The 18,249-nt window shown below is 40.9% G+C and overlaps 3 protein-coding genes across 3 annotated transcripts; all 3 read right to left on the minus strand.

The window, feature by feature from the left end:
* Positions 1 to 1,095: 1,095 nt before the first annotated feature.
* LOC116312102 (receptor-transporting protein 4-like) lies at positions 1,096 to 3,148 on the minus strand. The gene is made up of 3 exons (XM_031729463.2): positions 2,990 to 3,148; positions 2,592 to 2,763; positions 1,096 to 1,664 (listed from the first exon to the last, which is right to left on the minus strand). The coding sequence occupies exons 1-3, from the start codon at positions 3,003 to 3,005 to the stop codon at positions 1,304 to 1,306; spliced, it is 549 nt and encodes a 182-aa protein (XP_031585323.1). The 5' UTR covers positions 3,006 to 3,148; the 3' UTR covers positions 1,096 to 1,303.
* Positions 3,149 to 3,463: 315 nt separating this feature from the next.
* Positions 3,464 to 5,114, minus strand: LOC116311967 (receptor-transporting protein 4-like). The gene is made up of 3 exons (XM_031729209.2): positions 4,991 to 5,114; positions 4,698 to 4,869; positions 3,464 to 4,258 (listed from the first exon to the last, which is right to left on the minus strand). The coding sequence occupies exons 1-3, from the start codon at positions 4,998 to 5,000 to the stop codon at positions 3,904 to 3,906; spliced, it is 537 nt and encodes a 178-aa protein (XP_031585069.2). The 5' UTR covers positions 5,001 to 5,114; the 3' UTR covers positions 3,464 to 3,903.
* Positions 5,115 to 8,116: 3,002 nt separating this feature from the next.
* LOC116312103 (receptor-transporting protein 3-like) lies at positions 8,117 to 10,223 on the minus strand. The gene is made up of 3 exons (XM_031729464.2): positions 10,070 to 10,223; positions 9,589 to 9,760; positions 8,117 to 8,796 (listed from the first exon to the last, which is right to left on the minus strand). The coding sequence occupies exons 1-3, from the start codon at positions 10,083 to 10,085 to the stop codon at positions 8,442 to 8,444; spliced, it is 543 nt and encodes a 180-aa protein (XP_031585324.1). The 5' UTR covers positions 10,086 to 10,223; the 3' UTR covers positions 8,117 to 8,441.
* Between the last annotated feature and the right edge of the window lie 8,026 nt (positions 10,224 to 18,249).

Raw genomic sequence — 18,249 nt, forward strand, 5'->3', positions numbered from 1 at the left:
ACGAAACTTAGAATTCACGTTCCGTCTAGCGACTTGTGCTGCTAGTGTGCGATAGTGCACATCTTGGTACTGAACTCATACCAACTAAATACACGGCCAGTATTGCAGATACCAAACTTATAAAGGCTTATGTTAGGGAGAGCAGTGTGATCGTGATCTATGAGATGAATCATCAGCGGTTTTCCAAATTCTGAACACATTTTAATGATCTCACAGCTACCAGCCATGAGAAGGAACAGCTCGTGTTTTTTATTTTATTTACATTTTTTTCTTTTTACAATAGTCGTAAAAGAACCCGATTATGCGCTGAACTGCATGCGTCCCTGCTGAAACCCAAAGATGTTTAGTAACGAAACGTTTTAACAGTCTTTTTAAAAGCAACAGGAAATAAACAAATGTCACACAAGATGATCAAGATAAACCGCAGCTTCCCTTTATTCTTATAAGGCATTCAGGTGTGACAGGCCTCAAACCAACACCATGTATACTGTGCATAGAATTAATTTAGCCACCTTGGGAATACTCTTTCATTTTCTTAAAGAGGGAAAATATGAATATACAAAGGTATAGCTAAGAAAAATTAAAAATGTGTTTTTCTTCAAGTGCACAGTTTTAATGAGCCTTAAATAATAGAATCTTTGCAGATTTTGCAGCATAAGTTTCATTGGTTACATTCATGAAAAGCAGAAAAAGAAAACTAGGTCAAATACTATCTGATGCAGTCACCCTATAGGTACACTGTTGCACACGTTTTAGATGTACTTTGCATGCAGTTACTTTATCTGGGAGAATTTGCAAGACTGACTCCATAGCGTGCAGTTTAGTATGACTCTGGCTGTACCTCCGTTTGCTATGCTGTGAGAATTTGGGGGCATTCATAAGCTTCCCTGACAGCTAAAACTGACCATTGCTACTTCTATGGCATGTACGTTTTAGTATAATACCAGCATTTCTGGTTTCATGTTTTTACTTGTATCTGGTATGACTATCAAATAAATGGGGTGGAAAAAAGATCTGATCTGTATATGAATGCAAAGTACAGCAATTTCTAGCACGTCTGCCACACAAAACAAATCCAGAAAATAACAAACACCATAAACAAGACTTGATCAGACTTTATTAATAGCCACAAAATACAATAAAAGCACAGAAAAGTGATATGATCATATACTGCACCATAAATGTGGATCGTACCCTTAAAACTGTTAACTTCATGTGCAAAACAGATAAAATATCCCAAAAGAGCGTCCCAGGAACCAGTAAACAAGTTTCTCTGAGCACTTTAAGCACACACACACACACTCTAGTTATCATCCTTGTCATCCAGACAGCAATGGCCCACACGGCATGCCTGGCACAGGTGGTTCTTGTGCGGTTTGGTCTTCTCTTCAGACTCTGATGATGGTCTTCCATTGTCTTCAGCCTTCTCCCCATCCTCCTCGTGGTAGCAGTTTTTCCGAATTTTGTAAAACTGCCTGAGGAGGGCTTGTTCCACCTCTTTCTTGTCAAAACCAGGGAGATTGAATTTGTCACCTCTGCAGCGAAGACAGGCCTGACCAAAAGGACGCATAATCACTGTCCCTTGGCCCCCCAGCAGCCGGTACCGGAACACCAACCTCACCTGCGCTGAACCCCAGGTCTTTTTGCAGGATACACACTGAAATCTGCGGAGAAATGATTACATGCTGTGAGGTACACATTTATTTTTATGTACTTACATTTATAGCTTGCTTTTTCCACATGTAGTAACAGAGCCTCCCCATGAGTCTGTGGATCAAACAGTATTGTGCGGTTCTCTGAGTCACCATAAAGAAATTACATTTAGCAGCAGAACCAGTTTGATCTTTTTTTAATCACAAAATGACATTGTTTTGATTCTGTGTGTGGCCTCCTCCAAGTCACACGGTCATTTGTCAGAGAACCTGCACGCTCATGTGATCAGAGAAAGGGTGGAGATGGAAAACTACAACTACATCCACAGTCTGAAAAATGTTGCCTCATTTTTTTTCTTCTGGTTTTGCTGTTATGCTGTTGCTATGAATTTATATATTTTTTTATATATTTTTCATATTTTTATTCTGTCTTGCTGTTGTTTCATGTTTTCGGTAACTATTACTTTACATATTGTAGCGTCCCTCCGACAGAAGACACAGACGATCGGCGTTCTGGTTACTGGCGTTTTATTCAGATTCGTAACACGGGCTACTGTGGGCCGTAGCCAACGCCAAAAAAACAGGGGGAAAGCGCGCTCACAGCAACAACAACAATCTCTCTCACTTTTTCTCTTCCGCCACCACACACACACCAGCTTCTCTCAGCCCCCGCCCCCCGGACACTCTCAGCCAACCACACACATGCTCTCCTCCAGACTCTCTGTCATTGGTAACTGAACTGATTGACAGGCCAACCGGCCTCTAGACTACTGCACGTTCAAGGACACTCAGTAAATCACCCTGTTGCGGGTGTTGTCCAACTATGCCATAGGTAACTGATAATTATGAACACAAACACTGATAACACAAAAGTCAACTAACTTGTAACCCAGTCCGTTACAATATGTTAAAGTTTATATTGTTTATAAGTTAACATACTTTCCGTTTGCTTGGTGAGTGGAGACCTTCCAGCCTTTCTTCCTCTCCTCATAAGTGATTTCATCCGTCTTGTTGTAGTTAACCTTAAGAGTCCACCGGTCTCCATAGTCCAGCTCACTGTCATCATCCAGCAGTTCATTAAAGGTGTCATACCACAAAGAAGGAGTCCATTCTGGACAGGAGAGGGAAATAAGTTAGGCTGATGATCTTAGTGAATCATATAGAGATCAGTGTTATTCAATATTGTGTAAAAGCAGAAGAAATGGTGTGCTGTGATGTGCAAGTGATGCACACCTAATCAAAAGAATTGTTTCACTGCCGCAAAATAAAAAATACATTGAAAATAAATTTAAAAAGAAAAGCACAAGTGTATATTCCGCCAAACTAAACTGTGTTACCTGTCGATGTGGTCATGTTTCTCGATGTTTTGGTCTGTAAACTGAAGCGCTTCCGGCTGATGCGATAAGTCGCTGATGCTTATCAAGTCGCGAATGTTGCTCTGCTGCACGAAGCGTCTCTATTTACATCCTGAGATCAGCTGTGCGTTTGAAAAACGAAACTTAACATAGTTTTTATTTTCCATGCAGTCATGGCCGACCTAAACAAACGGGTTACAACAGAGCATGCTGTTATTAAACTGGCTACAAGGCACATTTCATTATTTTAAAGATTAATTTTGGTGGGTGTGTGCTTTTCATGTCTAATCATGTGTACTAATCACTTATAAATCATGTGTAGTTTCAACGTTAACCACATTTGAACTTCATCTAAAGTGTAGATGAGTGCGATAAACTGAGATTATTCATGTAAAAGTGCAGTAATTTCTGCCTCACAAAACAAATCCAGAAAGTAATAAAAGCCATAAAAGAAGACTTGATCAGACTTAAGACTTTATTAGTAGCCACAAAATACAATGAAAACCACAAAAGTAATAGAATCCCATACAGTACAATAAACGTGTATCATATAAAGACTGTTAACTTTAAAATATGAAGGAACGTTTGTGTGCAAAATGCATTAAAAAATCCCAAAAGAACATCCCAACACACACACACACACACACACACACACACACACACACACACACACACACACACACACACACACACGCACACACGTTTTCACATCTTTGTGTGGACATCTCATTGATATAATGCTTAATATTATGAGCCTCAAAAATGCCTTCAAACTCGTGGGGACAAGCATTTTGTCCCCCTGTTGGTCACACAAGTAAGTGCACGCCAATTTCCTGTTCTCACAAAGATGTCTAAACAGGTACACACACACACACACACACACACACACACACACATTAATCATCATCTTCATCATCCACACAGCAAATGCCCATGCGGCATGCCTGGCACAGGTTCTTCTCGTGGGGTTTGGTCTTCGCTTCAGGCTCTGATGATGATCTCCCACTATCTTCATCATCATCCTCCTCGTCGTAGCAATTTTTCCGAATTTTGTAAAACTGCCTGAGGAGGGCTTGTTCCACCTCTTTTTCCGCGAAACCCGGGAGATTGAAATTGTTGCCTCTGCAGCGAAGACAGGCCTGACCAAAAGGACGCATGATCACCGTCCCCTGGCCCCTCAGCAGCCGGTACCGGAACACCAACACCACCCGCGCTGAAGCCCAGGTTCTTGTGCAGGATGCACACTCAAAACTGTGGAGAAACGATTAGACGGTGTTAGGTACAAATATATTTTTACGTACTTGCATCTATAACTTGCTCTTTCCGCTTGAATAGCTACGACTCTGGATAAAATAATACTGTGAGCACCACATAAAGCGAAAAAACACTCATGTATTCATATGACCTGCATATTGTGGCGAGCTCAGACACGGAGGAGACAGAGGTTTCTTTGGGAGCACCCGTTTATTTACAACCGGCCCAGAACACTGCCGCTACCTCCCTCCTCAGCGCGGCAACAACAACATAACAACAAAAAAAGGCGCTCTCTCCCCGGAAACACAGTCGCCGAGAGAGCGCGTCACTCATCCCCATGACAACAGAAAACAGAACTATAATAACAAAACCCCAAAACAACCCTGACCCGCTACAATATGTTAAAGTTTATAAATGCAGGACGTGCGGCACATACTTTCCACGGGCGCAATATGTGGAGACCTTCCAGCCTCTCCTCCTTTCCTCCTCGGTGACTCTGTCTGTCTGATTGTAGTTAAAGTTGAGAGTCCACCGGTCTCCATAGTCCAGCTCATTGTCCTCATTCAGCAGTTCGTTAAATGTGTCCAACCATAAAGAAGCGGTCCATTCTGGACAAGAGAAGGACATAAATTAAGCTGATGCTGTCACAAAGCAAAGCGGTCTGTTTTACAGTACAACAAAGATCCAAGCAATCAGCACAGGTGCAAATTCTAAACTAAACCATGTTACCTGTGTCCATGTTGATCGATTGTCTGTTAACTGAAGCGCTTCCAGCTGATGCGATGAGTCGCTGATGTTGTTCGAGTGGTGAATGTGGCTCTGCTGCTGGAGCGTCTCTGTTTATATCCTGAGAGCAGCTGTGCGTTTGGAAAACGAAACTTAACATCGCTTTCATTTTCCATGCAGCCATGTCCGACCTAAACAAACCGGTTACAACACAGTGTGCTCTTATTAAACTGGCTACAAGGCATATTGAATTATTTTGTAGATTTTTGGTGGCTGTGGGTGAAAACTGAATTGGCTAAAAGGGTATCAGTGTATGATGACTACCTAACATAACGGGCAAAAGTCAGTCGGTCACCTTTCTGCTTTAGTCAAGAACAGTCAAGAACTACACAACCTCTTTTGGTTTTCATGTCTAATCATGTGTACTAATCACTTATAAATCACGTGTAGTTTCAACGTTAACCACATTTGAACTTCATCTAAAGTGTAGATGAGTGCGATAAACTGAGAAACTGAGATTATTCATGTAAAAGTGCAGTAATTTCTGTCTCACAAAACAAATCCAGAAAGTAATAAAAGCCATAAAAGAAGACTTGATCAGACTTAAGACTTTATTAGTAGCCACAAAATACAATGAAAACCACAAAAGTAATAAAATCACATACAGTACAATAAATGTGTATCATATAAAGACTGTTAACTTTAAAATATGAAGGAAAGGTTTGTGTGCAAAATGCATTAAAAAATCCCAAAAGAACATCCCAACACACTCACTCACTCACTCACTCACACACACACACACACACACACACACACACACACACACACACACACACACACACACACACACACACACACACACACACACACACACACGCACAGATACATTAGTCATCATTCTCATCATCCACACAGGAAATGCCCATACGGCATGCCTGGCCCAGGTTCTTTTCGTGGGGTTTGGTCCTCGCTTCAGGCTCTGATGATGACCTCCCACTATCTGCATCATCATCCTCCTGGTGGTAGCAGTTTTTGTAAAACTGCCCGAGGAGGGCGTGTTCCACCTTCTCAGGTGTGCGTTTGGAAAACGAAACTTAACATCGCTTTCATTTTCCATGCAGTCTCCGCTGTTGCATCATTTACTTTGACTTTTTCCTCTCGATTCAGTGTAGTTTCAGTTCATTTCCAGAGTGTTTTTGCTCTTTCCAGTTTAGTTTTTATTGTTTGAAAATGTTTCAGTTTTAGTTTTTATCTTTCATGCACGGAGGTATGTTGCCGTTAATTTCGGCATGTTTCAGTTTACAAACGGCGCCCCATACGGAGGACATATGTCAGAGGCAAGAACATCTGTACAGGTACAACAATAAAAACAAGCAGCGACTCTTAGTCCTGTAGACAACCATAGTCTCAATAAATACCTCACCAGGCAAGTTTTTATTATTAATATTACTCATTTATTTACTTATTCATTTATTTCAATAAACTAACAGATACTGAAACTCAGGATATCTCATGTTCCTATTCTGGGCTTCTCTGCTTGGGCTGCTGCCCCTGCGACCCGGCGGAAGTCTCAGCTGATTGCAGGTTGATCAGTGGTTGTTAATCAATGGTCATGAGAATTTGCATAATTATGATGAAGGAACTGACCTCCCAGCCCATTGTTCCTTCAGTGGGCTGGTTTCAGTCATTGTGCAAATGTACTGTTTAAAAGGTTGGGGAAACCTGCAGTCAGCTGAGACTGAAGAAGTCACTTGGATGAGTGAGTTTCTCCCACTGAAAACGTTACGTCCAGATGAACAGAATCAACTTCTGGACAGATAGGATAAACTGAATCAAATGATAGTGTACTATCACTGCTGCTCATATCAGGAAGTGCATCCAGTGTAAAACCTGTGCCAGGTCAAAAGATGCAGATATGGGAAATAAAGGAGCTCCTGCAGTAGTCAGGAGAGCTCCCTGAGTGTCCTGAAGTGTTACTTATTACCTGACATAAACAACTGCTTAAATATGAAGTTGAGTTTTCTCATGTGTTCTTGATTCTCCTGTGACTTTCCTCTGTGCTGTGGCATTCTTATCTGAAAGCATTTCACACCCATGGAGATTTTTCTCCTGTGTATTTTGTAAAAACACCCCGGAGCACAGTCACCTTCAGCAAAACTGCTGCATGTCTGTCCTGATAAGCTCTTTGATAACTATAATCTTTGGCTCATTCCTGAATGTTTGGATGAAGAAGAAAGCTTATCAAATCTTTTTAATCGTTTTTACCCAGTTTTAGAGCTTCACAGGTGATTTTTACTGTTGTCTATTAATTTCTAGTAAATTAAGGGGAAATAATATATATTTAGTATTATGTCTGTATTAATGATGCTTTGGATGGATTTTATACTTGTGCCTCTGTGTTCTGTAGTTACACAATATTTGTGCAAAAAATAATGAATGAAAATAATTGAAATGCTTTTAAATTTTTCTTTGAAAGTGAAAATATGCTCTAAACTTTCGCTGTTAAATATTTTTTGCCACTCTCCCTTTTTGACTTTACACGGTAACAACAATGGAAAATTAGAATCAATGAAAACAATGCGAGGTGCTCAGAATAGAAAGCCTGAAGTCACCAAACCAGTATTCGTGCACACCTATGTCAGTTTAGCAGTTCAGGGTTCAACATTCCTGTGGACTCGAGCTTCCTGTGGTGTTTTATATTTTATGTGTAGTTTAAGTTTATTATCATGTTCCCATAAAAAAATCAAGGCTAGCAGAAATTATAATAATAATTTCAGAAAATTACACCTGTTATGATTTATAATGTGAGTTAACGTGAATTACAAAAAGTTAACCCATAAGGTTGAGTTAGTTTTGTAGCTCAACTCAACATAATGACAGTGCTGGATTTTTCCATATTTGTCTCAGGTTACTCTAAATTTGTGTTACGTGCAAATAAATTCTTCCTGAACCAAGTTTTTCCTCTCGTCAGACATCTGCAGGAACTTTTTTAAGTGGTTCTTTTGAAGGATGATCTAAATTCATTTCAGCTTCTATAAAATCCCATCCCATAAATCCCATTTATTCTCATGTCTATTACAGTAAAAGATGAATCCAAGAAAAATAAAAAATAGATCGGAGAAACCCAACTTGATCACAATTTCACAAAATTTTATTACTTAATTAGTATGAATACAATACAATAAAAAATATAGAAAATTTATCATATCTGGTGATTGGTCCTGTTTTTTTGTTGTTGTTTTTTTACCCGACCAAGAACCTTCATAACAATAAAAAGCCTTTAAACTTCAAATTGCTGAAGAAAATTTAATGTGCAAACTGGAAAAGAAGGCTGTCATGGCACTCACACTTTGATAGACACACACATGCGCGCGCACACACACACACACACACACACACACACACGCATGCACACACTTCTAGCTGTCATCCTGACAGCACACACACACACACATTAGTCATCATCTTCATCATCCACACAGCAAATGCCCATACAGCATGCCTCACACAGGCCCTCCTCGTGGGGTCTGGTCCGCACTACGGTGGACTCTGTGGATGACACATCGTCATCATCATCATCATCCTCCTCGCCGTAGCAGTTCTTCCTGATTTTGGCAAACACCCTCAGCAGAGCATGTTCCACCTCATTCTCGGAAAATCCACCCAGCTCAAAACCATCTTGGCACCGACGACAGGCCTGACCAAAGGGCCGCATGATCACCGTCCCGCGGCCCCTCTGAAGCCGGTACCGGAACAACACCACCACTCGTGCAGAGGGCCAGGTCTTTCTGCAGGACGCACACTGAAATCTGTGGAGAGGTGATTAGATACAGAGAGTTATTTCCAGCCTAGTAGTTATCGCTAACCTTGCTATCTCAGTGCAGGCGTTCACTTTTCCCATATCGCAGCTGCTTTATCATATTGCTCTTCTAAACCGTATGACTTTACAGCCAGATGACTTTATAGGGGAGGGTGGATGGGGCCAGTAGGGGTGAGGTTGGATGGAAGGATGATGACAAATCACCACAGGCCAAATCAGTCCTTCTTTCCCTTCTTTCTCATGCTTATCATTTGCTTATTGAGGTGTGACTGCCACGAAGAGATAAAACATGAGGAATAAGAAATAATAAGACTTTTTGTGCAATCCTCAGTTCAGTTTCTAGAAAATGAACTGCTTCTTTTTCCCCTTGTTCTTCATTAATTAAATGACTGTTGCGCTTCCTTTGAGTGGAAAACAGACTTAGAGACACACAAGGCTTTAGTGGGCAGTCTGGCACCTCGTGGCTTCGACTTTCTTTCTGATTTTAGGTTAGAAGAAAAAACTCGCGCAGGTAACTTATTTAACCAGGTGGCAGAACAAGTTTCTCTCCATTTGAGTAGACAGCTTTGTGAGACAGCTGTCACACAGGCATGTCATCAGATCAGCTGTTTGCTCATGTGGACAGGAATGGGTGGAGACTGCGTAACCATAGCAAGGAAATGTTTGTATCTATGTCTCCTTTGCAGCATATGTATTAATATTGTCAGTGACTTTTACCTCACATAGGCTCTATTTGAAGGAAATTAACACAAGAAATTTTGACAGTATTCAGGGAACATACTTTCCACGGGCACAGTGGGCATAAACCTTCCAGCCTCTCTTCCTCTCCTCCTTGGTGACTGTGTCTGTCTGGCTGTAGCTGAAGTTGAGAGTCCACTGGTCATCATAATCAAGCTGATTGTCCTCATACAGCAGCTCATTAAAGACGTCCAACCATAAAGCAGGAATCCATTCTGCACAAAGGAGTAAAAAAAGAAAAAGAAAAACTAAGAACACAAAAACAAACTAAACTACACAACATGACTGTAATTTGGATAGAAAAATACAGACACTTAAAAATAAATTAAAAAAAATCATCAAGCTCATCAAAGAGCTTTTTTCCCCTCCTCTGTTTTAAATTAAGAAGTCTGACTCTTTAACACTGCTACTTAAATGCTGACGCAGCAGCCATGGTGATCAAAACAAACACTGCAAGAAATTAAAAGATGATTTTTTTCCACCTCATATTAATAAAATACTTAATGAAATAAATGATGTCTTACCTGTGGATCTGCCCATGCTGCTCAGTTGTGGATTAACTCGGTCCGCTGAGGTGAAACGTCGACGTGAAATAAGCAGCGTTTGATTCGTGAATGTTGATCTGCAGGCAGCTTCTGTATATATGCTCCAATATCAGCTTTGGCGTGGAATCGAAACTTAAAGTCAGTTTCATTTTCCCTTCGGTCTGTGCGAAAATATGACGCAGAGCTCGCGCAACATCAACAACATAAACAAAGTGTTTGCGCCACAGTTTGATCCCAGCCTTGCTGACGTTTGAATATACGTGCCCTATTTTAGAAGTGGATTTTATGAATAATCTACGGCACTGAATCATGCACAGTGTCATCAAAACATAAAAAAGGGCAGCACAATAATGTGAGACTCGGTTAAAAACATGATTTCATTTATAGCAATATCAGTGAAAGTATAACAGTAAACCTCGGAATTACAAGATGGGAGTTAACAACAGTTTATTTATTTATTATTTTCCACAATTGATCAATTATTTTACCCTTTTCAAGAGCTCCTTTTGTATTTTTAAATTTTTTTTGCTAGCAATTCTAAGAAAAAAAGATAGATAAGGAAAAACATGTTTAGTCGCCTTTGTCAGTGGACTGCGTTTATTATTGGAGGTTTTGTTACATTTTGAAGAGATTTGCAAACTATTTTAAACTTCAGCTAAGAACACGTTCAAGTTCCGCCCAGTAGAGGGCAGTATAACACAGATAGCTAACACCATGCTCCACTGCTGATGATCCACTAGAGCTTAGTGAAAACAAGTCTTTTATTAAGGACTCTGGACTCCAGTCACAAGATGGTTTCTCATAAGCAGGATCAACTTTCCATTATGATACGTAAGCGTGGTTGCATATTACATATTTAGTATTGCTGGAAAGCTCGGGAGAGGAACCACATAAGGTCGTACTAATGACTCTGAACAAAATTCATCTGCTGAAACACGTCCACAGAAGTTTTCTGTCTTCAGTGATCAGGGCACATTTCTCTAAATTCAGTCATAGGTCGAACGTCAGCCTGTTTTGTGGCAGATAGCAATCATTACATCGCTGCATGTTTACACCTTTAACATTCTTAGTCATCTGCTGGTCTGCAGTTTCATCCTGCAGCCCACATATGACACTTTGGCAGAGTTAAAGTCAGTTATTGGTACAAACAGAACCTCTTGAGATATGCAGTTGTGGTCAGAAGTTTGCACCCACTCATTAGTGACTTAAATCTTAATGTGATTTTGAGCTTTTGATGAATTCTTTGAACTGTTCTTTTTCCAGGGTCACATGATTGTATATCAGACATCTTTAATAACTTTAAAAAAACAATAATTGGGTGCACAAGTATTAATTTACTTCGGATTTTCTCTAATCCCCAAAGGATCTAAATTATATATATACTCAATTTGGTCTTTTCGTAAGTGGTGCTGAAGGCTCTATAGTGTATTTTAATTTAAAATGGTCAAGACCTGTAAACATCACATGACTCACTACAACTGGTAGTTTCTCTTTGCAATCATAAAAAGGATTTGCATAACTGCACTCATTGGATTGACTGATACTCAGAAGAACGGGAAAGTTCAAGATCCATTTCCAAACAAGTACTGATTCCAAGATCATCAGTTCATACATTTGCAAGTACAAGTTTGTTCAGATGTGTCACTACTTTGCCACAGTCTGGGGGAAGACCCGATCTGTCACCCTCAGTGACAGGAAATTGGTTTGGAAAAAAAGCTATTGCTCCAAAATTGACCGACCATGAAGGAGAGGCCACATGCCTGTCAAGCATGGTGGTGGTAGCATCATGCTGCAGGGCTGTTTTATTGCTAGTGGTACTGGTACAGTGCACGAAGTGGATGCACTTCTTCAGCTTCTTTTCAAATCAAAGGTAGGTGGCTGAAACTTGGACACAGTTGGGTGTACCAACAAAACTGGTTTGGGATTGGATAAAGCAGATTAACCTTAAGCTTTTGGCTTTTCAAAACACCAGCCTCAACCCTACTGAAAATTTGTGGACTAGGCTGAACAGCCGGGTACGTGCCAGTAAAGCAACCAATGTAAATGAACTCTCCTGCCAAGAAGAGAAGTCAAATATCAAGCCAGAATAATACCAGAAGCTTGTTGTTGAAGTGCAACTTTCAAAGGGACATTTAACAAAATATTAGTGGGGCTGTATGTATGGATACTTCTGACTCTGTGTGGATTAGAGAAAATCCAAAATAAATTCAAACTTGTGCACCCAATTCTTGTCTTTTAAAGTTATTAATGATGTTCACGGTAAAATCATTCCACTTTGGAAAAAGAACAGTTCAAAGAAATCATTAAAAGCCCTAAAATTACCATGCCATTCAAGTTCACGATGAGTGAACTTGAATGGCTTCTGACCACAACTGTGAATCTGAAGCACGTTTCATGTCAAGCACATTATAAACATCTGAACTTCACGTAGGAGTCAGCAGTGATCCGTAGGTCCTGGAACAAAGCTGCCCTGTTTGGTGACATTCATGTCCAAAGGTGGACCAAGCCTTCATCAGGGCCTCTAAAATGTGTCATATTACCTGATGTAAAACTATATTTAGAAACCCCCCCAAAATAGTTGTTAAATGGAAGGCCTCGGGTGTTCTTGTTTTCCTTTCCTTTTTGATTGACTGAGCAGCAGCAGGTCACAGCAGGCTTTCAGTCGAAAGGCATCCAGCTTTGATAAATCAGCCCCTTGTTTGCTCAGACTTTGTGTCCGTCTGTCTGTGAAGTTATGCACATTGTTTCCTAAATAATCATTACCATCACGTGTGACAGGTGGTAATAATAGCGTTAAAGCGACAACACCTGCCCAAAGTATGCAGTGTCGCTGGTCTGTCATTTCTCTGCATCGCACCGGGAACACATACTTACTGTAAATGAAAACGCTGCACTCTCTTTGGGGACTTTCCTTCTACCTGAGCTGTTTATAGTTCATAACAAGGGCCCGCCCAGTACTAAAAATTAACTCCTCTCCTTGGAAGGCTTTAGGCGTCAGGCTTCAGGCTCTGGATGAAGCAGAAACGCACACAGTCACACGCCAGTTTGTCAGGCTCATTCATTTAAATTTAGATCCAATTAACAGGGATTATGCAGTTGTCATCTTTTGGAACAACATAAAAAAAATATAATCAGGTCATTAAACACTCAGATGCACCAATATTTACCAATATTTATCATCAGACCGCGGGTAGTAATGGTGAATGCAGTGTTGTGTTGTTAGCAGTAGACTCCACGTTTACTCAAACTCCACAGCAACACAGTTCCCCCCGACACAGCCACCTACAGTACAGTGTACTGTACAGCGTCGGGCACCTTTCCTCTCGGCACAGTGGTGTAAAGATGACCTCAAAGCCTCTGGCTCCAGGGAGTCACCTTATACTCCGGTGTGACATTACATCGTGAGAAAAGCATGCTGGGAAAGCTCACAGAGAGCAGTGTGGAGACAGACAAAGAAGGGCACACTCAAAGAGCAACCTCCTCTTATTGTTGCTCATGACGTGAACTTTGTGGTGGGTTTGGGGCTTGTGGTGCTTTTGAATTGCCTCGTATTATACACACAAGTACAGCACCATGAACATAAATGGGATGGACAAAATATTAGAAACACCTATTATAATGGCATAAACACAACTGTGACAATCATCCCCAAACTGCATTAATTAACAAGAGGGTTTATATCACACCATCCATACTAATACTAACCTTTTATGAGCTATTATAGGATTACATGATAGTATTTCATATAAATTGATCAGCATCTTTTGTTACCTCATATACTCATAAAATAATTATGATTTTATGGCTTAATCACATCTAGTTATATTTCATTTTATGTAGTTTTTATCTTTTTTTTAAGATAACATATTTCCTATATCGGTTCACCTCTGCTGTAATAAATGCAAAAGTCTTGAGCCACACCCAATTTCTTTACCTTTTGCTCCCAGGAGGGCCAGCCAGTCTTGAGCAATGGTTCTCTGTGCTTTCTGAAGGTTTTTCAAAGTTTTTCCTTGGACACTGGCTGCCCTTTCTCTTATTTTCAGGCCAGTCCCTGTACCTGGCCATTTTCAGAGAATGTTGTTTGTGTTTCTGTTTATTATACTTCTTAAAACCGACGTATAAATCAGCATCAGCGTAAAAAGGCATCCCTAACTCAAGGGATGAACCAGGTTTGTGTGTCTACATGTAACAGAGAATTTAGCAAGGAATCAATTTTACATTTTCTTTAGACACTTTATTTGGAGAGGTATTCTCGAAAACTACTTAACGAAAAAAAAGTTTATCTGGCAAATATTGACTTTCAAGATCCTTTAGTAAGTCGCTGCACCTATTTTCCATTTTCCTGGCAAAGCATAAAGACATGAGGAGTGACTCAAAACTTTTGCTCTATCTATCTATCTATCTATCTATCTATCTATCTATCTATCTATCTATCTATCTATCTATCTATCTATCTATCTATCTATCTATCTATCTATCTATCTATCTATCTATCTATCTATCTAAAAAAAAGGTCACAGGATTTCTTCATCTTCATCTAATTCTACTGTCAATATTGAAGAAGCCTTGTCAATAAAGGTTTTTTGAATTCAAATAGTCCCTGATACCTGACACAGCCTACTAAGCCAGCCCTGCTAAGGTGCAAGCTTGGATTTAGCTCCTGCCTGGACCTGCATACCTGTTCTAAGCCGGCTGGGTGACTCAAGAGAGGGAGGAGATGGGGGGGTTGAGCAAGGAAGAGAGAGTGTGTAAAAAAGAGACAGGGAGCGAGAAAGCGAGAGAGAGGTTGGGTGTGGTGTGGTGAGATGCCTTGAGCACATTCCTGGCAGCTGCCGCGCCCTGTGTTTCAGCGTCTTTGTACCTGCTAGTGTTTGTTATCAGAAGTCGATCATACTTTCTCTCATGGCCCTCACTTTGATTTCACAAGCATGCATATAGTATGGTTTGCCTTTGCACACTGTCCTTTGCTGCACTCACACAGCTGTATGCACACACTTCTTAAGTCCATTGTGCTTGAAGCGCAAGCTCAGGAATATGGCTGCTGCAGCGTATGTGAGTGCACGAGTACATTACAGATTAGGACATGGATGAACAGGCAGACATTCAAACAGGAGACACACCCTCAGGAACAGGACTGAACATAAGTCATAACTCTGTGTGTGTGTGTGTGTGTGTGTGTGTGTGTGTGTGTGTGTGTGTGTGTGTGTGTGTGTGTGTGTGTGTGTGTGTGTGTGTGTGTGTGTGTGTGTGTGTGTGTTTGTGTGTGCTATCAGGGGCCTATCAAAGAAGGTGTGTTCTTTATGATAGATGATAGACGATTTAGGACAAAGGACAGCCAAAGTGCACATACACACACACACACACACACACACACACACACACACACACACACACACACACACACACACACACACACACACACATTTCTACCTGCACAGCACTTTGTTCAATGTTATCACTACTGGTGCATTCGAGTACAGGTGGGGAGCCCAGAGAGAGTGAAAAGGCAAACAAAAACAGACAAAAGAAAAGTTAAACCGATAAAAGACTGAAACTGAATGCATTTACTTGGTATCAGGAGGAAACACATTACAATAATAATCCATGTTTTCGTCATAAGTTTAAAATCCAAATCCAACCTCATCTCCAGATGATGGGTGGCAGAAATGACCCTGGATCTGTGTGGGATTTGAGGGGGACAAACTGTTGATACTGCCTGCAGAAACGACTTTGTTACAGTGGACTCTTATAGAAATGAGAACTCTGGAAGTCTGCTGAGTCAGCACTGGTGTTTTGCCATGGAGAAAAAAAGCACACTGACTCATTTACAAGGATTCAGACAGGAACATGTTCTCCAAAGAAACCACTTTTTCCTTTAAAGCAGCCAATGTAGCATTTGCAGAAGACAAACTTCTCCCTAACTGCCCATTTGGTGTATTTTTGCAAAATGAGGAATCCCCGATTTAAGTGGTTTTAGCAGTTACAGTAAAATGCTTTAAAGGTAGCAAGGAATAACTATGAAAGATCTTAAACACAGCAGCATAACATGTGATCGTGACAAAGCAAATGAAGCTGTACACAGTAGAATTGGCTTTACTTTAAAAATGCTTCACATTTTGCCTCAAAGAAATTAAACACGATCAATTTAATTTTTGGTTTTAATGTGCAGTGGACTAGGATATGTTACAGGAACTTAACATGGTATAACAAGATAAAAGAGCAACATTTAATATAATTTAAAAGTACTTTATTTAATTTTATATATTAAAAAAAATCCATCCGTTCAGTCTCCATTCTGGAGGCTATCACTGCTACCACGGGGTGAGAGGTTGGGGTACACTCTGAACATGTCACCAATCTGTTGCATTGGTGACATGTACATAACATAGAGAGACAACCATCACACCTACAGCCAATTATAGTCGCCACTTAACCTAATATGCACGCTTGAGGAAGCCGGAGTACCCGGAGAGAACCCACACAGACACGGACAGAACATGCAAACTCCACACACACCTCAGCCATCTGGTGGATTCACACCCAGGACCTTTTTGCTGTGGGGCAACAGTGCTAACCAATGCCGTACCACCCTAAGCACTTCCGGTCTCGTATTATCTTGGAAGCTAACCACAATTGGGCAACATTTATGCATTAGACAGCTACTTTTAAACACTTCTGACAGATGGATAGCAGCACCAGTGAAAGGCAAGGTTGATCTGCTATGATGTATGGTTTGGAGATTGTGGCACTGACAAAAATACAATAGGCAGAGATGAAGATGTTAAAAATTTCAGTGGGAGTGATTAGAATAGGGACAGCTCAGGTTCAGGAGTTTAGAGCTAAAGAGAGGGCAGGCCGAGACGGTCTGGACATGTGCAGAGGAGAGATCTTTGATGTACTGGACAAAGGATGTTAAATACGTTGATCCCCGCAGATGATCCCCTAAAGCAATCCATAGAGGGAGCAGCAGATCAGAAAAACAGTCACCCCAAGACACTATGTTGTTGGGTAATAACCCTACAATAATACAGAGGAAACCCCAAATGTCAAATGACCTCAAATGCCAAGCACTTGGCAGCAGTGGGAGGGAAAAACTCCCTTTTAACAGGAAGAAACCTCCGGCTGTTGCCTAAGCAGACCTGGGTGGGTTTGAATTTTTGTTTTGTTTCTCTTTCTTCTTCCTTTCTCGCTGACATTTTCTCAGGTGAAGTTGCTGGTCTGGTTCCGGTCTCTCTGCCTGAGGCTGGTGTTTGTCAGTGTTATTAATAACTGAGGTATCAGGCTTCAAGTATAAGATGGACAGATGCTTGCTATGGTTAATCTTAGGCTCCCTCAGTTTGTATCCTCTGGCTCAAGAATCAATTTACCTGCAATCTGGTAATTCTGGTTCACCTTCGCACCTCCAGATGTCTGTGACCCACTCTCAGGATTTGTATTGAAGCCGTTCTTCTTTCCCAGCTACAGTCCTTCATCTGCTCAGTTTCTTTGCAATAAAGTTTACTTAATCAAAAGCCACTGCTTGTTGAGTCTGCTCTTTTACACTATGACTCCAGCAGAACGAAGCTTGGGGAGGGGCAGCCATCTGCTGCGACCATTTGGGAGTGAGGGGAGGGAGACAGGACAAAGACACACTGTGGAAGAGAGCCAGAGTGAAAAGAGGTGAGTGAAGGAGGTGCATTATGGGAAGCCCCCAGCAGCCTAGGCCTATTGCAGCATAAGTAAGAGAGGATTCAAGGTCACCTGATCTAGCCCTAACTATAAACTTTATCAAAAGGAAAGTTTTAGGTCTAATCTTAAAAGCAGAGAGGCTGTCTGTCTCCTGAATCCAAACTGGGAGCTTGTTCCACAGACAAGGGGCCTGAAAGCTGAAGGCTCTGCCTCCCATTCTACTTTTAAATACCACAAGTAAGCCATCGAGTTAGAGCGGAGTCCTTCATAGTGGTGATATGGCACTATCAGGTCTTTAAGATATGATGGAAAGAAGATTAAAAAGGCGGTGATCTCATCTCTATCATAGTCCTGTTCTCCATACACGTTGCAATTACAGGTTAACTGGTTTTATTAACATTTAAACAGCAACAACCTGCAGTATGAACACTGAGCAGCATCCCTTCAGGGGTCTCAGTCAGGGTGACCTGTTGCTATCACCATATCTCTCC

The sequence above is a fragment of the Oreochromis aureus genome, linkage group 22 (assembly GCF_013358895.1).
Source record: "Oreochromis aureus strain Israel breed Guangdong linkage group 22, ZZ_aureus, whole genome shotgun sequence".
Lineage (NCBI taxonomy): Eukaryota > Metazoa > Chordata > Actinopteri > Cichliformes > Cichlidae > Oreochromis > Oreochromis aureus.